General features: G+C 51.1%; 1 protein-coding gene across 1 annotated transcript; it reads right to left on the bottom strand.

Annotated features, from left to right (window-relative positions):
* Positions 1-217: 217 nt before the first annotated feature.
* DLST (dihydrolipoamide S-succinyltransferase) lies at positions 218-17,757 on the bottom strand. The gene is made up of 15 exons (XM_075425577.1): positions 17,631-17,757; positions 13,251-13,284; positions 11,883-11,931; positions 10,771-10,826; positions 10,343-10,417; positions 9,913-9,968; positions 9,091-9,202; positions 8,438-8,590; positions 8,236-8,321; positions 7,551-7,648; positions 5,604-5,734; positions 4,963-5,036; positions 3,692-3,775; positions 1,772-1,939; positions 218-1,281 (listed from the first exon to the last, which is right to left on the bottom strand). The coding sequence occupies exons 1-15, from the start codon at positions 17,697-17,699 to the stop codon at positions 1,147-1,149; spliced, it is 1,380 nt and encodes a 459-aa protein (XP_075281692.1). The 5' UTR covers positions 17,700-17,757; the 3' UTR covers positions 218-1,146.
* Between the last annotated feature and the right edge of the window lie 606 nt (positions 17,758-18,363).

Raw genomic sequence — 18,363 nt, 5'->3', positions numbered from 1 at the left:
CTGCTGATGCCCGAGGCCTCGCTCCGGAGCTGCCGCTCGCCCCCTCAAACACACTCCCACCTCGCAGTCATTGCCCAGTTTTATTTCATTTAAAATCCGCTGTGTTAAATATTTTAGTTACAAGTTCCGTGTAGAGGGTAATAGACTCTGCAGGCACTAGCAACCCCCTCACTCCCCCATACATGTGTGCGCTATCAGATTAAGGACTGCCCCCCTCCCCCCCAAACCAGCAGCCTTGGGCTGGGATATACATTACACTTCAGACCTGGCCCTCGCCAGCTGTCTCTCTGCTGGTAGCAGGCCAAGCCCTCGCACACAGGAAGCCAGCAGTCGGATCCACCATCAGTGAGCCGTGACTCAAGGACAGCTGCTGGGGGCTGGGTCTTACCCCCGTGTCGGGCATGTGATGGTGAAAGGGGCTGTCCCCCACCAACAGTGCTGCCTCCACAGAGGTCACGGGCTCTGGCCACCCGGACACGAATGTTCACGCCACAGTGACCAGGCTGGAGAGAGGCAAACGGTCTCCAAGGGAAAGCCGGGGAGCTGCCACCGCTGTGTTCCTGTCTGTGGAGGGAGTGTAAGCAGGGCACTACCAGAGGCACGGCACCTACCTCAAGCCGCGCTCTGATCAAAACCTCTGCTGCAAGCGGCCTGGCGGTCCCCAGACTGCCCCTGCAAGGCAGATGAGTGTGAAATATTTTCAAGAAAAACAGGGACAGAACAGTAGCCTTTCCTCTCCTCTCCCTCCCAGGAACCTCAGTGCTAGGAAATAAAGCTGAACCCGCCTTGGAGCGGCAGGGAAGGGTACCCTAACACAGCAGCAGCAAGCAGTTTCTACTGGTATAGGACAAGCTAGAGGTGAGACTTTGGTGCTGCGAGGGAGAGGATGCCATACAGACAGCTCTGGAAAGGCAGTGCCATTCAGTGGTCAGCCCACTGCATAGCAATCCTCTTGAGAAACTGAACTTTTGTTAAACAGAACAGGAAAAGGAGGTAGGAGCTATCCCCGCAATTCCCTCCGGGACAGCTCTGATCACAGCGGAGGGAGGGAGACTGGAATGACCCCTGCCAGTTCCTGAATGCCCGACATCGCTCCTGCTGGTGCTGCGGCCCTCCCCTCGGTGGGTTGCATGGGGGGTGGCTGCTCTACAGGTCGAGCAGCAGCACACGGGGATCCTCCACCGCTGCCTTGATCTTGCGCAGGAAAGTCACTGCCTCTCTGCCGTCAATCAGCCGGTGATCATACGTCAGCGCCACGTACATCATGGGCCGCACCTCGATCTGAAGGGGAGGAATAAGACAGGCATTAGTGAGCTCAGCCCTTCCGCCTGCACGATTCCCTCCCGTGAATTCAGGGAAGACCTGGCTTCTTCCTGTCCTGGATCCATGGCTCAGGCCCTCCTGGATGTGTCCTGCCTGGCAGGATTACCCACCCAGGCACTGACAACTACCCAGGCTAGGTCCACCCCACACAAGACTGGATCCCTTTCTGGAGCTGTTCTGTATCACAAAGACTACAGCCTCCTCCTCTCCACACCTAAGCAGATCACCCAGTTCTTGCCCTCACAGACAGGACAAGGCCCCCTGCGCAGCTCAGGCAAGTACCAGTGCCAGCAAAGCTGCCCTACGCCCAGTAGTGTCTGCTCCTCCTGCACAGTAAAGCCTTTCAGAAGTTGACGCCAAGCCCCTAGAAAAAGCATACGGGCTATGGTCCTCATCCCACTGAGCTCTCCCCTCTGTTCACTGAAACCTCCTGTGCAGCTCCACCTACCTTGCCTCCCACAGCCACAGGCCTGTCGAAGATGGCATGCATGCCCAAGATGGCAGACTGGGGTGGGTTAATGATAGGTGTCCCAAAGAGTGACCCAAAAACCCCTCCGTTGCTGATTGTGAAAGTGCCACCATCCATGTCTTCAATGGCCAGTTCATTTTTCCGTGCCTAGAAGTAAAAGCAAGGTCTTAGAAAGCCACATGGATCACAGAAGGCAAAGGACAAGGGTTTGGACGTTCACCCTCTCCAAGACCAAACACTGATGGCAAGAGCTTCACTTATTAATCTGTTCAGCTGAAAACCAGCATGAATTACTTGAAAATGCACCCTGTCTTTAGATCTGAACATCTGCTGGCTTTGGGGAATGATTCTCTTGCCTTTGCTTCCAACTCTGGCTTTTGCAGGACAGAGACACAATGACTTCTACCCCAGGGCAGTTCAGCCTTGGCCTCTAAAGACGAAGTCACTAATGCATAGTTTGCGGTCTTCTGGAAGGGCAATGAGCAGATAGGCCTGTCCCGTAAGGCACGGGCACAGCTACAGCTGTAACTGGATCACTCCCCACACCACAGCTCAGTGTGTTAGAGGTTAGAGATGATGACAGAGAGAAACTGAATCAATTCATGCCTATTCAGCACCTCCAATCTTTCCCATTCACAGAATCACAGAATGGTAGGGGTTGGAAGGAACCTCTGTGGGTCATCTAGTCCAACCCTCCTGCCGAAGCAGGGATGCCTACAGCAGGCTGCACAGGACCTTGTCCAGGTGGGTCTTGAATATCTCCAGAGAAGGAGACTCCACAACCTCCCTGGGCAGCCTGTTCCAGTGCTCTGTCACCCTCAGAGGGAAGAAGTTCTTCCTCATGCTCAGACGGAACTTCCTGTGCTTCAGTTTGTGCCCATTGCCCCTTGTCCTGTCACTGGGCACCACTGAAAAGAGCTTGGCCCCATCCTCCTGACACCCACCCTTCAGATATTTATAAGCATTTATTAGGTCCCCTCGCAGCCTTCTCTTCTTCAGGCTGAACAAGCCCAGCTCCCTCAGCCTCTCCTCGTAGGAGAGATGTTCCAGTCCCCTCATCATCCTCGTAGCCCTCCGCTGGACTCTCTCCAGTAGCTCCTCATCTTTCTTGAACTGGGGAGCCCAGAACTGGACACAGGACTCCAGATGAGGCCTCACCAGGGCAGTGTAGAGGAGAAGGAGAACCTCCCTCGTCCTGCTGGCCACACTCTTCTTGATGCACCCCAGGAGCCCACTGGCCTTCTTGGCAGCCAGGGCACACTGCTGGCTCATGGTTAACCTGTTGTCCACCAGGACACCCAGGTCCCTCTCCGCAGAGCTGCTCTCCAGCAGGTCCACCCCAAGCCTGTACTGATGCTTGGGGTTGTTCCTCCCCAGGTGCAGGATCCTGCATTTGCCTTTGTTGAACCTCATCAGGTTCCTCTCTGCCCAACTTTCCAGCCTATCCAGGTCACACTGAATGGCAGCACAGCCTTCCGGTGTATCTACCACACCTCCCAGTTTGGTGTCATCAGCAAACTTGCTGAGGGTACATTCTAACTCTTCATCCAGGTCGTTGATGAAGTTAAACAAGGCTGGGCCCAGTGCTGGCCCCTGAGGGACACCACTAGTTACCAGCCTCCAACTAGACTCAGCGCCGCTGATGACGACCCTCTGAGTTCTGCCATTCAGCCAGTTCTCAATCCACTTCACTGACCACTCATCCAGCCCACACTTCCTGAGCTTCCCTAGGAAGATATCATGGGAGACTGTGTCGAAAGCCTTGCTGAAGTTGAGGTAGACAACATCCACGGCTCTCCCTTCGTCTACCCAGCCAGTCACGTCATCGTAGAAAGCTATCAGATTGGTCAGGCATGATTCCTCCCAACCCTTTTCAGGAAAACCTCCAACTTTCCTTACCTTCTCCCCCAACTCGTAGATAGCACGCTCTATGTCAGCAAAGTTCATGTTTTCTACATTCCTAACGACAGGGACCACAAGACCCTACGGAGAAGCAAAGTCCATGATCAGCAAATTCACCGCAGCAACACACAGGTAACTTATTGGGCAGGAGCCTGGCCTCAGCCCAGCAGAGCTCCTGCCTCCTCCTCAGCCCACAGCAGGTGGTTGGCAGAGTCGCCTCACACCCTGGCAGCCTGCCGGGAAACGTGGCATGACACACACCAAGGGCTGACACCGTAAATCAGACATCTTGTTTGCCTCTGTAAGCCCATCTCATAAAATCATAGAATGCTTTCAGTTGGAAGGGACCTTTAGAGGTCATCTAGCCCAATCCCCTACAGTGAGCAAGGACACCTTCAACTAGATCAGCTTGCTCAGAGCCCCGTCCAACCTGACCTTGAAAGTTTCTAGGGGTGGGGCCTCCACTGACCTTGAAAGTTTCTAGGGGTGGGGCCTCCACTATCTCCCTGGGCAACCCGTTCCAGTGTTTCATCACCCTCACTGTAAAAAATTTCTTTCTTATAACTAGTCTGAATCTACCCTCTTTTAGTTTAAAACCATTACTCCTTGTCCTGTCCAAAAAAAAAAAAAAAAGTATCAACAAAGCCTGTCTGGATCCAGCTCCACATCCATAAAAGCAGGTGAGGCACTGGGCAGAGTTCAGCTGTCACCTCTTTCTAGGTGAGAAGAGAAGAGTCCCTTTGTGCTGGACCTTCCCATGACTTTGGGAGCAGTGACAGAACTTCAGTCCTGGCCAAACCTCCGTCTCACAACAGAATAGACTAATTCAACATCTGTATCTCCATCCCACTCTCTGCCTGGACAGAAACATCTCTTTGAAGCAGCAATGCGATTTACAGAAATGGTGGGACAGCGTAGCAGGGTTAGCCAACAGACAGGACATGCAAAGCTTTTACTGTCTATGCCATATCCTCATGGATCCACGAAAAAAAGGGTTTCCCTAACTTGGCCCTACTCATTAACGACTGAGATCCATGCTGACCCTGTTACTACATCTCCTAGTACAGTGGCAGAATATTCTTCGTCCTCCATCCTCTCCCAAAATCAATCTCAGCAGTCCACAATGTATCAGATGTCTCATTTAGAAGATCGGTCTCATCAGTAAGTTTCTGCTGCAGAGGAGGTCAAAGCTGAGTTGGCTCAAAGTACATGACCATCCCAGACTCAAGGCTGCAAGGAGCCATGGCCAAAGCCTCCAAGGTACCTACCCGGGGAGTTGCTACAGCAACACTGATGTCCACATAGTCCCTGTACACAATCTCTTTGGTTGTGTCATCAATCACTAGAAGGAGAAAAAAGCCGTGTTACACATGCAGTACCCAAGATCAAGGGCTCAGTAAGCCAGAAGTAGCCACAAAATCATAACAACTTGCTCATCTCTAGCTTAAACTCCAGAGAAGAATGAGCCCTCACTGCTCACTGTCACTGAGGCATCAGGACAGACGGAAAGGAAACACAGTCCACACAGGTCAGTCTCCCTCAGACATCCCCTTGGTTATTCTCCTCTTCTGGGTTTGAGCAAGCACCTCTGACATGCCTGCAGGAACTGCATCACACCTACAGCAGCTATCTCTACACCAACAAGCAGCCTCTTCCCTCTGCGGGCTGCGTACGCGTGGCCCCAGCCCCAGTCCTGGCAACCCCTTCCTAACAGAGCCCACCTTGGAGAGCTGTCCTCTACCTACATAAGCGGCATTAGTGAAATCAGCTGCAGCACCCCCTTTTTCCTGCATATTTGACTTGCTTGCCCAAGCTATCAGCCCTGCCATGGACTTGGTCACCTGCCTTCCCCAACTCTGCCACACTCACTGGTGAGATGTGCAACCCACCAGCAAGGGTCACCACCCACCTGCATTCACAACGGGCTGGTCCTGCAGAGCAAAAGCTGCAGCTTTCACAAAAGCTGACATGAAACCTAGCTTCAGGTTGTGCTTTTTCAGGAAGGGATCCTTGTGCATAGCTCTCATCTCTCGGATGTTGCTGCAAAACACACCGTAACGCTGGTCAGCACGAAGCCCAAGAAAACACTGTTCCCTCACTCTACAACAGATGTCAGTGCCAGCCCCAAGGACTGCAAACCTGCACCACCAGCTGGAAAACCCTCAGTCTGCTGAAAAATCCTTCAAATGTCACAGGTGAAATGGGCTGAGGGTGGCTCTAAGGACCTCGCCAATGCATCTAACAGGAACTGGTCCTGGACCATCAACTCAACAGGACAAAGTTAATCTGCTTGGCCCACACTGTCCACCACGAAAGCAAGACAGGGCACGACATATTTCCTGCTTAGGCCTGATGTCTCTGGAGACACCACTGCCAATACCGGTGCAGCGCTGCAGACAACAGCTCCAGGGGCCAACCCTGGCAGGGTGAAAAATCAGGAAATGCCAAGAGCAGAAAAGATGCACATGGTGATTGAGGCAATAGACTTCAACCACTGTGCCAGTCCAGCACTAGCCAGCACGACGATGCCTCCGTACCCAGCTCTTTGGCTTTGGGAGTTACGTGAGCATGAAAGAACTCTTCCCAGTTGCTACGGTAGTCGGTGCCAGCCCACCCACAGCCCTCAACCAGACTAATCGCTTTTCCCCACTGCTTCTATTTATCAGTACTGAGGTCATTTTAAAAAAGTCAACCAAGTTGTGGCTACAAGCTCTGCCTTTTCCAGGCTAATACCAAATGCTGTGGAATTGCAGGGTCCATTCCCTCCCCCCTCTAGACACCCTGAGTCTTTGAAGAGACAGTTTCAGCAAGTGGCATGGGTCTCCACGGTTTAGAGTGTTTGTTTTCCTGCACCTAACCTTGTTTAGGGCTAGGATTACCGCCCAAAGACATTAGTGCCTCCCAAGACACAAGGACCGCGGCGATGAGGACGAGGTTTGCTATGAAACTGGCTCATTATGGTTTCCTCCTTTCAGACGCTGACCCCCCGCGGGAAGCAGGAGGCCCCAGCACAGGCCCTCACAAGTCAACCTCACAGCAATCAATCCAAACCAGATTACCAGATGCAACAAGAGCCCGAGGCCAGCGTAAAGCGACACCTCAATGAGCCTCTGAGAGGAGATAAAGCTGCAGCACTTCCCCTCCAATCAAGACTATTTTGCCAACCTTATTGTTCTGAGACCCAAATATTTACATGTTTTGTCTTAAGGAGCAGAATAGGATTTCACAAGGCAATTTGATTTGGGCACAATTTCCCCCTAATGCACTGTAACATAAGCTGCCCACCCTCCAAAGCCATTAGTGCGCTCAGTCTGTGCAAGCACTTGAGTCAGGAGACCCCCACCTGCCTGGAGGGGATGGGGAAGGATGCCAGTCTGTCTCGGGAAAGCTGCACCAACAGCAAGGGCCTCAGACCTATGTACTGCTCACCTGGAAGGCTGATGAGCCCTGGGGAACCACCTCATCCGACAGCAGTAACCTGGTGGGGTGGCAGAAAGCAGATGCTCCATCTTGGTGTCTCCTAATAGCCACCATACAAGTGACACTAGTCACTCCTGCTCAACATCTACCAGCCCTCAAACAAGAACCACACAGATAAGGAATGAGGCTGTCCCTCCTACAAGCAGCAGATCACTCCTGAGGAATGACAGGCTGTTAGGAAGCTATGTACCCCTCACCCAGCGTCAACATGGCCCTAATGAAGCTGCGCAGATGGTGGTACACACCTAAGAAAGAGGTCCCAAAAGATGTGTTGCCAATGTCTCCAGAGGGAATCAGCAAGGTCTTGGCTGTTATTTAAAGATGACTGCCTGCATCTATTTCTACTTGTAAAGGGAAGAACAGGTCTGCTCCTCACCTCATATCGATCTCATTGAAAGTGGTCAGCATGGCACAAGTATTCTGAGCCTCCTTCAGCCGCTGAGCAATACGCTGACGCATCCTATTCATTTTGACCTGAAAATTAAAAAGCCATAAGCAGAAGCTGCCTCAAGTCCATTCAAGGGGCAAAACGCAGAAGAAACTCAAAAGGCCCTTCTTGTCATCTGGTTGACTAGTAATGGATGCCTAGGGCCAAGGTTTTCACTCCAGGTCTCCCTGAGGAGCACGACAGGCTGAGGAGTTGATTTCACTAAGGAGCTGCCCAGCTCAATACACAGTTTCCAGCATGAGGCTAATGTGAGCAGAGTGAGACTGCTGAGAAAGCAGACTGCTCAACCACGTTCTCTTAAGAATGCACAAGGCAGGTGGCCAGTCCTTTGCTGAGGGCTTGCAGACAGACCAAGCAGATCACACTGAGCCTCCTGTGCTCTGTCAGGTGAGTTCAAGACTTTTGCCTAGAAAAGACCTGTTTCTGTTCTGACCTGGCTCTTCTTCCACGCCACCCCTAAGCAGTGCCCTCATGTGGAGCATTTCCCCATCTCTCACAGCCCCACGAGGTGGGTGTGAACAGGTGGACACATCTGGCAAGCTCAAGGCTTATGTCAGAACAAGTTGTCACCCAGCACAGAAGTGCTGGCAAGGCCCCTATTCCCACAGCTTACCCTATGTTCTGATCTGGCACCTTTGCTGGGCACTGCCTCCCCAGGAGGGGCTGCCGCTGGGGCTGCAGCTGGCTTCACCGCAGACACTGAGGGTAAAGAACACATCAGTCAAAAAGGGAAGCAACCCTTAGCAACCCTTAACTTATACACTCTCCCCAGGGAGGAGAGGCTTGACAATATGAGAAAACGGCTGCTGCCTCACCTGGTTTGCTGTCGATGGGCTGAGTGGACACAGGTGGCACTGGTGGCATTGTAGTGGGAATTGGTGCTGCAGCAGGGGGAGGAGCAGCTGCAGCTACAGGTTCAGGGGCTGGAGGAGGAGGGGCTGCTGCTGGTTTGGCCTTGGCAGGAGCAGCTGAAAGATAAGGAAGAGTCATGGTAAGGAGAACTACAGTTTCCACCACAGGGGATCTCTGAGTCCAACCAACCTGATAAAAGTTAACCCTCCGGCACAGTGCCTTCATGTTCCGAGCACTACTGAACTGATAGGGGCCACTACAAGTGGATCCCATGGCGGAAGTGTTTTACTCATCCAGACCCTACACCTCTTCACTGTGCAGGAGAATGAACGCTAAAGAGGGCGGAGAAGGCAGTTATATCAGGGGAATTCCCTACTAATTATAGCTTAGAGCTGCAGTCTCCTCCAGAGGGAGCAAAAGGAAAGTTCTCCCTTCAGAAGAACTAACATTATGCTTTTCTAATGGACAACAGAACAGGAATATTTTCTTCCAGCTACAGATGCAGGTGGAGGAAACATTTAACCTCTCAGGATCCCTCTAAATGCCTCGCTTCCATCTTCAGAAAAAGACTGGTGGAAACAGGAAGGCCTGTGCAAGTTACACATGTCTGAGTTACCTCCAGTTTTCCTGAGTTTGAACAGAGGTGTCCCCCCTTCCACCTTGCCACCATCGGGTACCAGAAGGGCTTCAATCACACCAGCTGCTGGGGCTGGAACTTGCACTGATGTCTGCAAAAAGTAAAATCAGTGAAATTCCTCTAAACATCAGATGGAGAACAAATGCCCAACAGAAGATGCCAATATGTTGAAATACACATTGTAATTTGGCAGAGACAGCGACTCTGTCTCACACCATTTGCACCAGTTTTCACACCCTCCACTGGGATTTTGTGCCAATACTTAGGAGTTTCAGGAGACACTGGCAGTGTAACGCATTGCCTGATCTTTCTGCTCCAGGGTACACTCAAGAATTGACTCACTGCCAGTACCTTCCTGACAGCAAGACTGGAAGCAGAACTTGGCAGGGAGTTTTAGCAAGAACTCCAAAGCTTAAGAGTCCTTTAAGGAGTGATTAAACTTAAAGGTGAAATTTAACACATTCTGAAGACATCCTATGGCTCTGCAGATTTCTCCTCTGTTTAAACACAAACAGGTTTCAAAGCTTAGAGCACCAAAACTGGAAGGAGGAGTGGAACTGCAGCTCCAACAAACATCAGCACCATTGACGCTTAATCACTTGTATGAGGGAGGAAGAGTTATCAGAGAATTCTTACTTCAGGCCCAGTCATCTTTCATACTAGGTGAGAAAAGCTTATCTCCATGAAGGGAGCAGAAGACACACGCTGGGCCTGCAGGCTCTAGGAGCTCTTAGTGGGACAGGAGCCATACAGCATACCCGCTACAGAACTAGAAAAAGTTTTGGTCCAGAAAACTCCTACCTTGTCTGTTTCAATCTCACACACCACTTCATCTTCCGCCACTGTGTCTCCAACAGCTGAATGATAGATATGAAGACCACTGTGAGAAGGGAGGTGTGCTCCGGCCTCCCCTCTTAACCCACAGCAGTCTCCCCCGCTAGCCCAGAATCTTCTCACCCCAGTTCACAACTTCTAAAGAAAAGTCTAGCTCAAACAAGCAATCAGAATCTGACTGCAGTTTAGACATCACCCTTCACCCAACAGCACCCACAACAGAAGTGCCAAGGCAGTAACTGCAATCCTTACCCCTTAGAACTGCAATTAATTGCCTCATTTGTCACAGACTGAAAGGCACGGAGTAGGCTGTCAGCCAGTGAACTACAATCTATCCCAGGCTATTCAGGGCAGCAGCAACAGTGCTGAGAATTTCAGGGAATAGGCAACTGCTTACCTTTCTCCCACCTGACATCTCCTTCTGTGACTGACTCTGCAAAGGCTGGTGTGTTCACTGTAACCACGTCATCCCCTGTGAGAGAGACAGACAGACTTGAACACATTCAGAGCTCAAAACTTACGGCATGCATTGCTTCATTCTTGTCATCAGGACTCTACTAGAGGGGGTAGGTCAACAGACATCAAATGTTGCCCTTCTCCTTGCTTCAATACTGATTAACATTTCAACGCAAGAGAAAGTGCCATCTGACTGAAAGTCACATTATGACAGGAACGCCAGACAAAATCTGTAGGGTCCCGGGACATAAATCCTCAGCCATTCATGAGGTGGGACAGCAGTGGGCCTAGACCAAGGATGGAAGAGGTAGCTTCAGCAGCAACAGGTAGCACAAGAGCCATCCTGCTGATTCCTGACTTCTTACTTACTGTGTACTGCAGTGGTTCTGAAGCAACGGACAGCGAAGACACTGGAGCTATTTACTCTGCGAAAGAGAGAAAGATATGAACACAGCAGTACATTCCTCTGCAGGCTGCCGGCACCAAGCTCAAGCACAGAAATTACATTTGCTTAACTGATCTGAAAGGCTGCTCAGCTGTTCTGATGCATTTGTTCCAAGGGACTCCTACTTACTGCTGAAGCTGCAGCAATCCCACTAAGAAAGGAAACATCACAGCTTACCATCACTAATGCTCTCAGAAACTCAGTGAGAACTGATGTCTATGGAATTTTAATTTAGGGAGACACCCCAACAGAACCTCTGTGGTTTAAATACTGATAAAAGCCTGACCTAGCCAGCCCACCCTACGTCCAAGATCAGTGCAGTAACTATTTTTTACCTCCAGATCACGACCGCCATCTCTACAGAAGTTGCTCGGTTGCTTCAAAAAACCAGAAAGCGCCATAAATCGCCTATGGCAACACATCCAAGAGACAGCTATTTCTCTCCACCATGTCCCTTCATAGGGAGCTGGCAATCCCAAGCGTTCCAAAGGATGTTGTTTTATACCTACTGACACCACATTTGGAAACCTGAAGCAAACTTGCTTTAGCATTCCTTTAACACAGGCTACTCCGTGTGCACAGACCAGCATTTCAGGCTTTTATGGATGCGCTCTTAAGGTTATGTCCTCAAATACATTTTTACAAGACCACCTCAGCAATGCAAATAATGCCAGATGAACAATAGCTCCCTGAACCACCCCACTTCTCCTGACAGAAACGCTACCAGGAGGCCACCACAGAGCAAACAAGAGTTCTAGCCAGATAATCAAAGGTTAGAGATCCATTTATCACCAATCTCCTCATTCCCGTGCCTTCCCTGCCTCGGTATCTGGTTCCAAACAACGCTTATTTTCTTTAGGCATGCCACGGTTTCTGACCTGCAAAACCTAGATTTTGTTAGGGCTAGCTCCATGCTCCTAAGATGTGCACAGGGATTTTGTGACAGCCAACCACATCCTGCCTATCAGCCCCCAAATCTTACCAGGGCTAGAGCAGCCCCAGCCTCTCCACATCACAGCTTTCCTGGGATACTTACACAAGCTTCCTGCTGTTGGTGTAAGCCAGTCCCTGGCTCCCAGCCACACCTGTGAATGAGAATGGTGTTACCCCACGGGAACGTTATGCAGCCATCCAGCCCTCAGCTGTGCCTGTCAGGTGCAGAAGACACCACTGTCCACCCTGAAAGAAGCTTGGGACTAAGTGGGGAATATAGCTATATAGAGGCACTTCAGTGCCACCAAACCTGCCCAGAGCTTGCTAAGAACAGTGGTCTTGTCTTCATCTAGATTTACAGCAATGGGAAGAACAGTTATACCTTGACCTCAAAGCTAATAAGGACAACTCTGCAAAGGGCAAACAAAGCAGCAGCTACCCCAGGCACAACAAAACCAGGAAACAGCTATGAGGGACACCTCCATGTCTGCTGAAACCTCAGCTGCCGGCTGAGTTAACCTCACCAACAGAAAGGGGTTTCTAATAGGAACAAGGCATCAGTCCCCTAAGAGGCACCCCCAGGAAGCCTCACAGCTGAATGGACAAGGAGGAAAAAGAGAATGAAAACAGGGTGTAGGGCAGAGTAGCAAGCCACCATCATTCCTCTTCTCTGTCCGCAGAACACTTCCAAAACTCACAGCAGGGAAGTACTTGCATAGCTTCTCAGTTTCACATGCCCCACTGTCCCCTTTCCACACTGCTCATGTGCCCTGACACCGCAATTTTTATTACGAACTGAACTCCTGTCCTTTGTCTCTTTCAGGGCACTGGGCAGTTTTCCAGACTGATCTTAAAGAGAGTCAGTGTAGCAACTGGAGAACATAATTATCTCAATTACACAACTCCAGAGGGAAGAACCATTTCCCCATTTGAGTTTTAAAAAAAGCAATACAATTAAAACACCATCCCCTACTAAAGAGCTGATGTTGGAACTCTAGCAACCAGAAAAGGTAAGCAGATTTAACTGGTTTCTCAAAGTGGAATCAGAAGTGCATGATGTAATGCTATATAAACACAGTACAGATAAAAAAAACAGAGCTCTGGGAAAATCCAGGTTAAGCACCAAAGAGGAGTTCACGGGCATAGTAGACATGTCACTTAACTTTCACCCACCATTTTCAAAGGAGTTCATTACAGAGCTAGGCTCTGCAACAGCATGTGTTTCAAGCACTGCAATGCTTCAAATGCACTGTGCTGCTGCTGCTGTGAAATCTTCAACAGAGCTGAATGGGGCTGGCAGCATGTACATTAGGCAAGTGAGGCACCCGCATGGAAACACAGCTCATTTCACCAACTGCTGCTTCATTACATGACTGGCAGAAATAAACCCTAATCAAACCTATTACAAATTTCCATCATCAGCTCTGTTCTGTCTAGGTAGTTTGAAATGAAATAAAAGCATAAGACTCACCAGACAGAGAGCATCTTGCCAGAGTACAGTTCCCCTGTCAGAGAGAAGAGGAGCTATCAGTATTGCAAAAAGACAGACCCATCCTAGGACGACTCTGGTTTTCCCACAAGACCTGGATCAGAGATGGGATCCACCACTCCCATGCTCCAGACTGCAGTCATGCTACTTTCCCATGGTGTGCAAGAGCGGCAGATGGCGAGAGCATCTACACCCTTCTCTTTGCTTTGCCTCCTTCCAGGATGCTTTCCTGTGGAGTGACGTTACATCTGATGCACTTGGTTTTCAGTTGTGGCTCCAGTTGTTTTGAACTTCTCATGCACGCTTTTCTCTTTAAGAAGGAGCAGATTTCTAAAGACTCATTCACTAAAATTTGCTCTGAATGAGAAGGTCAAGGGCAGCTACTGGACATGATGAGAAAACATCCCATGATCCCATGTACATTCATACAGTTATGAATGTATCATCTGGGGTTTTTGTTTTCTGGTTTTAAGGCAACGGAGCCTTTGAACTCCAGAGGGCCAGAATTTCCCTCAATGGCAAAATTTCTACTGCCTTCAGTGAGCCAGGAATTCCACCTTCTGGTGATGTTTCATTTCATACCCATGTAATCATTGACTGCATTCCAAGTTCAGTGTAATATCCCTCAAAAGTAAAAGACACTTCAAGATATTCCAGTTACTTTCCCTGTTGCTATTAGACATTTCTCTAGCATTGAACCCGCAGACTGGGAGAACATAAGAACTCTTTAAAAGCTACAGGAAAATATCACAGTAACCTTGACTAAAATGCAGTTGAGTGGTTTGGAACAACAGCTCCTCAACAGCTCAAAACATCCTCATCCAGCAGCTAAGGTAAGAGGTAAAAATTACTTTTCATTCACACCTTCAGTATCTGAAGGGAAGTTTGTGTATAAGCCCTGATCTCAGCTTCACAAGAGCAAGCAGAATGGGATATAACTGATCTTAATTATCAAAATAATTTGTGGAGCTGTGTATGACAAGATGATATAGAGATCAAGGACGGAAGAGATACTTAAGCTTGTCACACTGTCTACAGGACTGAGGGCTGTAGCATGCAAAAATACGTTCAGTGAACACTTCATATAATCAAAACTACTAACAGGCCTGGGGAATCGACCCCTTGGCAGTTTAATTATCCAGACTTTCTGACAGATTTGGCTTCTCGCTTACTAGCGCACAGTCAACTCAGTGATCAATGGGCAGTTCAAGAGGGTTACGATCAGCTGCGCCGAGGACATGTGCTGCCCAGCTGACTTGCAGCAAAGCCAGCCTGGGTCTGGCAGAGCTCAGGAGCTCCAGCGCAGCGCCATGCAGCTAACCTGCTTGCCAGTCCACTGCAGGGACCAACCATCCTGGACCGGCAGTCCTGCAAAACCGGCTTCTGGCAGGGCCCGCTGGAGCCCCTGTCCCCGGCCTGCCAGGGGAAGGGAAAGCAGGGAGCCCTGTGCAGACTTTGCAGAGTCATCGTGAATGCTACAACACTTAATCTTGGTGCGGCACCAGCCCCCTGCTAACTCAGATCTGGTTTGTGTAGCACCAGCCCTAAGCTGGGATCAGGAAGACAAGCTTCAGCTGTCTCCACTTGGTCAAGGACCACAATCCTCACCACATACGTTAGCTCCCGCATTGATCAAATTCTCCCCACATTCCATAGTGTCCCAGGTAATACAAAGTCAATTACAAATAAAACATCAAGTGATCCGAGCTCCTCTCTGCCCATTAATTATTTTCCTGGGTGCTTTCTAAAAAAGTGATTAAAGGTATTCCTAGCATCCCAGACAATAACTTGCTAAGAAAGAGGAACAGCCTCAGAGTGAAGCATAAACACACAATTCTATTTGCTCAGGACTAGTTTACTGTAAAGTTAAAAAAAAAAGTTTAGAAGGCCTGTCCTAAAATAAATTATTGTGAGAAAACACATCTGCAGCTTTCTTCCATGATAGGTGCCAAGTCCATGTTCCACAACTGCTGCAAAATTAAGGAAAAAAAAATTGGTATCATTCCATGCTTCTGTCTTTTAGGTTAAGAAATGAGGGGACAAAGCTCTAACGCGAGGAGGAAGCCACTTACAAAAGATACTGAGATTCCTATGTCTTGCGTTGTGCTTGATAGGGCTCTTTCCTGTTTCCTCTTCCCTGAAGGAATCACCGTGATAGCACCTGCTCCTGGTATCACCTGGCTAAATCTGCCCTCTGCTTCATCTTGGAGCTTCTTTGGTGAAAACAGAAGCTTTCAGGTTTTGCTAGCCGGCATTAGCCCTTTGGGTCACTCTAAAGAGACAGCCTGCACTCGGAGGAATAAGTCTTGGTCTAATTAGCTAGTGACTCACGTACCAAGTGATTAATTTTCCCCCCACGTTTCACATGACTTCTCAGAATTGCTTTTATAACTGTTACTATGTCAGCATGACCCTGGCACACAGCGTCCCAGGCCACACCTTTCACCTTGCAGTAGGTCACTACAAGCTGAAATAAATTACGGAATAGCTCAGCTAAAGCGACAGCCCGTACACCTACAGATCTCTTCTCCAGCAGTGGGAGCAGGGACCAGCTCAGGTAAGGACACTAACTGAACAGGAGGGCACAGTTAATTTCCACAGAGGCAAAACAGCAGCCCAGTGCCGGGCAGCTCTGACGACAGGCAAAGCAGCAATCAGTTCTCCAGCCCCGGCTTCTTCTAAGCAAAGAAGCTGCTGCTTTAACAAGAAGGATGAGCTACACACAAAAACCCCACTGCACGTCTTTCGGGGATTTTAACACAATTATATATAGCCTGGCAGGGCAGATGCTAAGACGGGATGGAGATAACAATGCTGAGCGGGAAAGGATGCTGTTACTAAGACAACAGGCTGAGAACTCCTCCAGCATGTGGGGAGGATCAAACAGGGAAGAGAAAGTTCTTTACAAACTCCTGCCCAGATAAGCAAGAGGACTTGATTCTGAAAGCACTGAACACAGCTCCTGATCAAGCCATCCTTTTTCAGACTAGCTCTTCTGTGGACTTTTTCAGGTCATCCTTCAAGAGCTGCTCCTGCCACCCCACTGAGTCCTACACGCTCGGATGCAGGCTACTAATGCACACTCACGATTTTTACTTGATATATGAATCCGGGACCTTTCTCTCTTTTACAAGATAATTAAAATCCAGCCAACCCTTCCCTACCCTCACTGTTTCTTGCTGACTCTACTGTTCTCCTGTTTAACCCTACATTCTGGATTTTGTATGTGTCTACTGTTTTCACTTCTCCCATCAGAAGTTTACCAAGTTCTGGCGTTTCTTTCCATCTCTTGAAAAAGCTTGTATTATCCCCTTCACCACAACTTACTTCCCATGTTCCCCCTCAAACGGAAATCAACTACCACCATCTTGACTTCTCAACTTTTCTAGTACATCTAACAGGTTAACTAAAATGATCTCCGCTTCCCAGTACCCCGCTATAGCCTCCTGTCACCTCCTGATTTGCAGGCTAGTTCAGTAAAAGGTTTGACTACTCCATCTGGCCTTCCCCTCTGCTCTATATAAATACACAGCATCACCGAGAGCTGACAAAGCTTAAACACTGCTAAAATGCCACTTAAATAAGCTTAAGCTGCACTATAATCGATTTGTATCTATATATCCATACATGCATGACTAAATCTAAATCTATAGTTAGTTATAAATTGCTTACAGTGCAGTTTTATAGAGAGGCATGCGTGTTTATACACACAGATCTGTTTGCAGCACCGGAGACAAGCAGGTAACACGCAGCAGCCCTGCGGGGAAGCACGGCATAACTAAACGTCCCGCGTTAGGACCAGCTGCCAACACTCGCTGGCCCACATTCCCGCGACGACCGAAACCAAATCTCTGAGGCTCCAGCTGGAGGAGAACGGATCCTTCCTCTCCCGCAGGCCGACCTGCCGGGCCCGCCCGCGGAGGGCCGCGGCCCCCGGGGAAGGTCTCAGCCGGCGGACCCCGCGGCTGCTGACAGCGAGCAGGGCCCTTCGGCCGGCGGGGCCCGAGCGCGGCGGCTCTCGGAAGCTGTTCCCGCCGGCCGGCGCTGCCCGGTGCCGCAGGGAGCCGCCTCCCCTCTCGGGGGGCGGGAGGGAGCGGCGGGCCCGGCAGGGCGGGGCGGCCCGGGGGCAGCGGCACGCCAGGCCCGGGGGCGGGGGACATGGGGGCGGGGGGCATGGGGGGGGGGGGGGGGGGGGGGCAGCCCCGCCCTGCCCTCACCGCCCGCCGCGGGGGAGCCTCGCGCCGAGGAAGAGCGGACGCGTCCCGATGCCCTTGGCGGTGCCGTCCCCGCCCGCTCAACCACTGCCCGCCCGCCCGCCCTCCCTCCTCCCTTCCCGCGGCCGGGGCCCGCGGCGGGCAGTACCTGCCGGAGGGCCCGCAGCGAGCGGCCCAGCGCCCGGCCCAGGCAGCGGGACCGCCACAGCAACAGCATCGCGGCGGCGGCGGCGGCGGGAGGAGCCGGAGGGCGGACACCGGAAGCAGGCCCGGCGCGAGCCGGAAGCGCGCAGGGCCGGACCAACCTCTCCGGAACGGGGGAAGCGTGGCTGGAGGGGCGGCACCATCGCGGGGGGGGGGGGACACACACACACACAGGCTGGGGACGGGGCTGTGGGGTGGGTATAGGCCCAAGGCAGGGGCTGTGGGGTGGGCGCAGGCCCAAGGCAGGGGCTGTGGGGTGAGGACAGGCCAGGGACGGGGCTGTGGGGTGGGGACAGGCTGGGGAAGGGGCTGTGGGGTGGGCGCAGGCCCAAGGCAGGGGCTGTGGGGTGAGGACAGGCCGGGGATGGGGCTGTGGGGTGAGGACAGGCTGGGGACAGGGCTTCGGGGCAGGGACAGGGGTGGGGATGGGGCCATGGTACCTACAGAGCCAGCTGTTGAGCCGTACCCAAGATGTCTTTGGCAGCCCCAGGCAGGGCTGGGTGGCAGGCAGATGGTGCGGCTGTGCCCGGTCTGCTGGTGGTCGGTAGCTTTGTGCAGCCCTGCTTGTCCACGGGCTGTACTGCCCCCGGCATGGGCATACACAGGGCCTTTCACATGATGAGTTACGTTACCTACAAATTATGTTACCTACGATTCCTGGTGCGTAAAGGGACCTA

This window comes from Opisthocomus hoazin, chromosome 7 (genome assembly GCF_030867145.1).
Source record: "Opisthocomus hoazin isolate bOpiHoa1 chromosome 7, bOpiHoa1.hap1, whole genome shotgun sequence".
NCBI lineage: Eukaryota > Metazoa > Chordata > Aves > Opisthocomiformes > Opisthocomidae > Opisthocomus > Opisthocomus hoazin.
This window is presented reverse-complemented; position numbering and strand designations above follow the sequence as displayed.

Excerpts from the sequence above, each read along its gene's own strand:
- DLST (XM_075425577.1), bottom strand. The coding sequence starts at position 17,699 with ATGCTGTTGCTGTGGCGGTCCCGCTGCCTGGGCCGGGCGCTGGGCCGC. Across the intron at positions 9,203-9,912 it reads GTGAGATTGAAACAGACAAG|ACATCAGTGCAAGTTCCAGC; the intron begins GTAGGAGTTTTC and ends TACTTTTTGCAG. Across the intron at positions 8,322-8,437 it reads GCCCATCGACAGCAAACCAG|TGTCTGCGGTGAAGCCAGCT; the intron begins GTGAGGCAGCAG and ends CTTTACCCTCAG.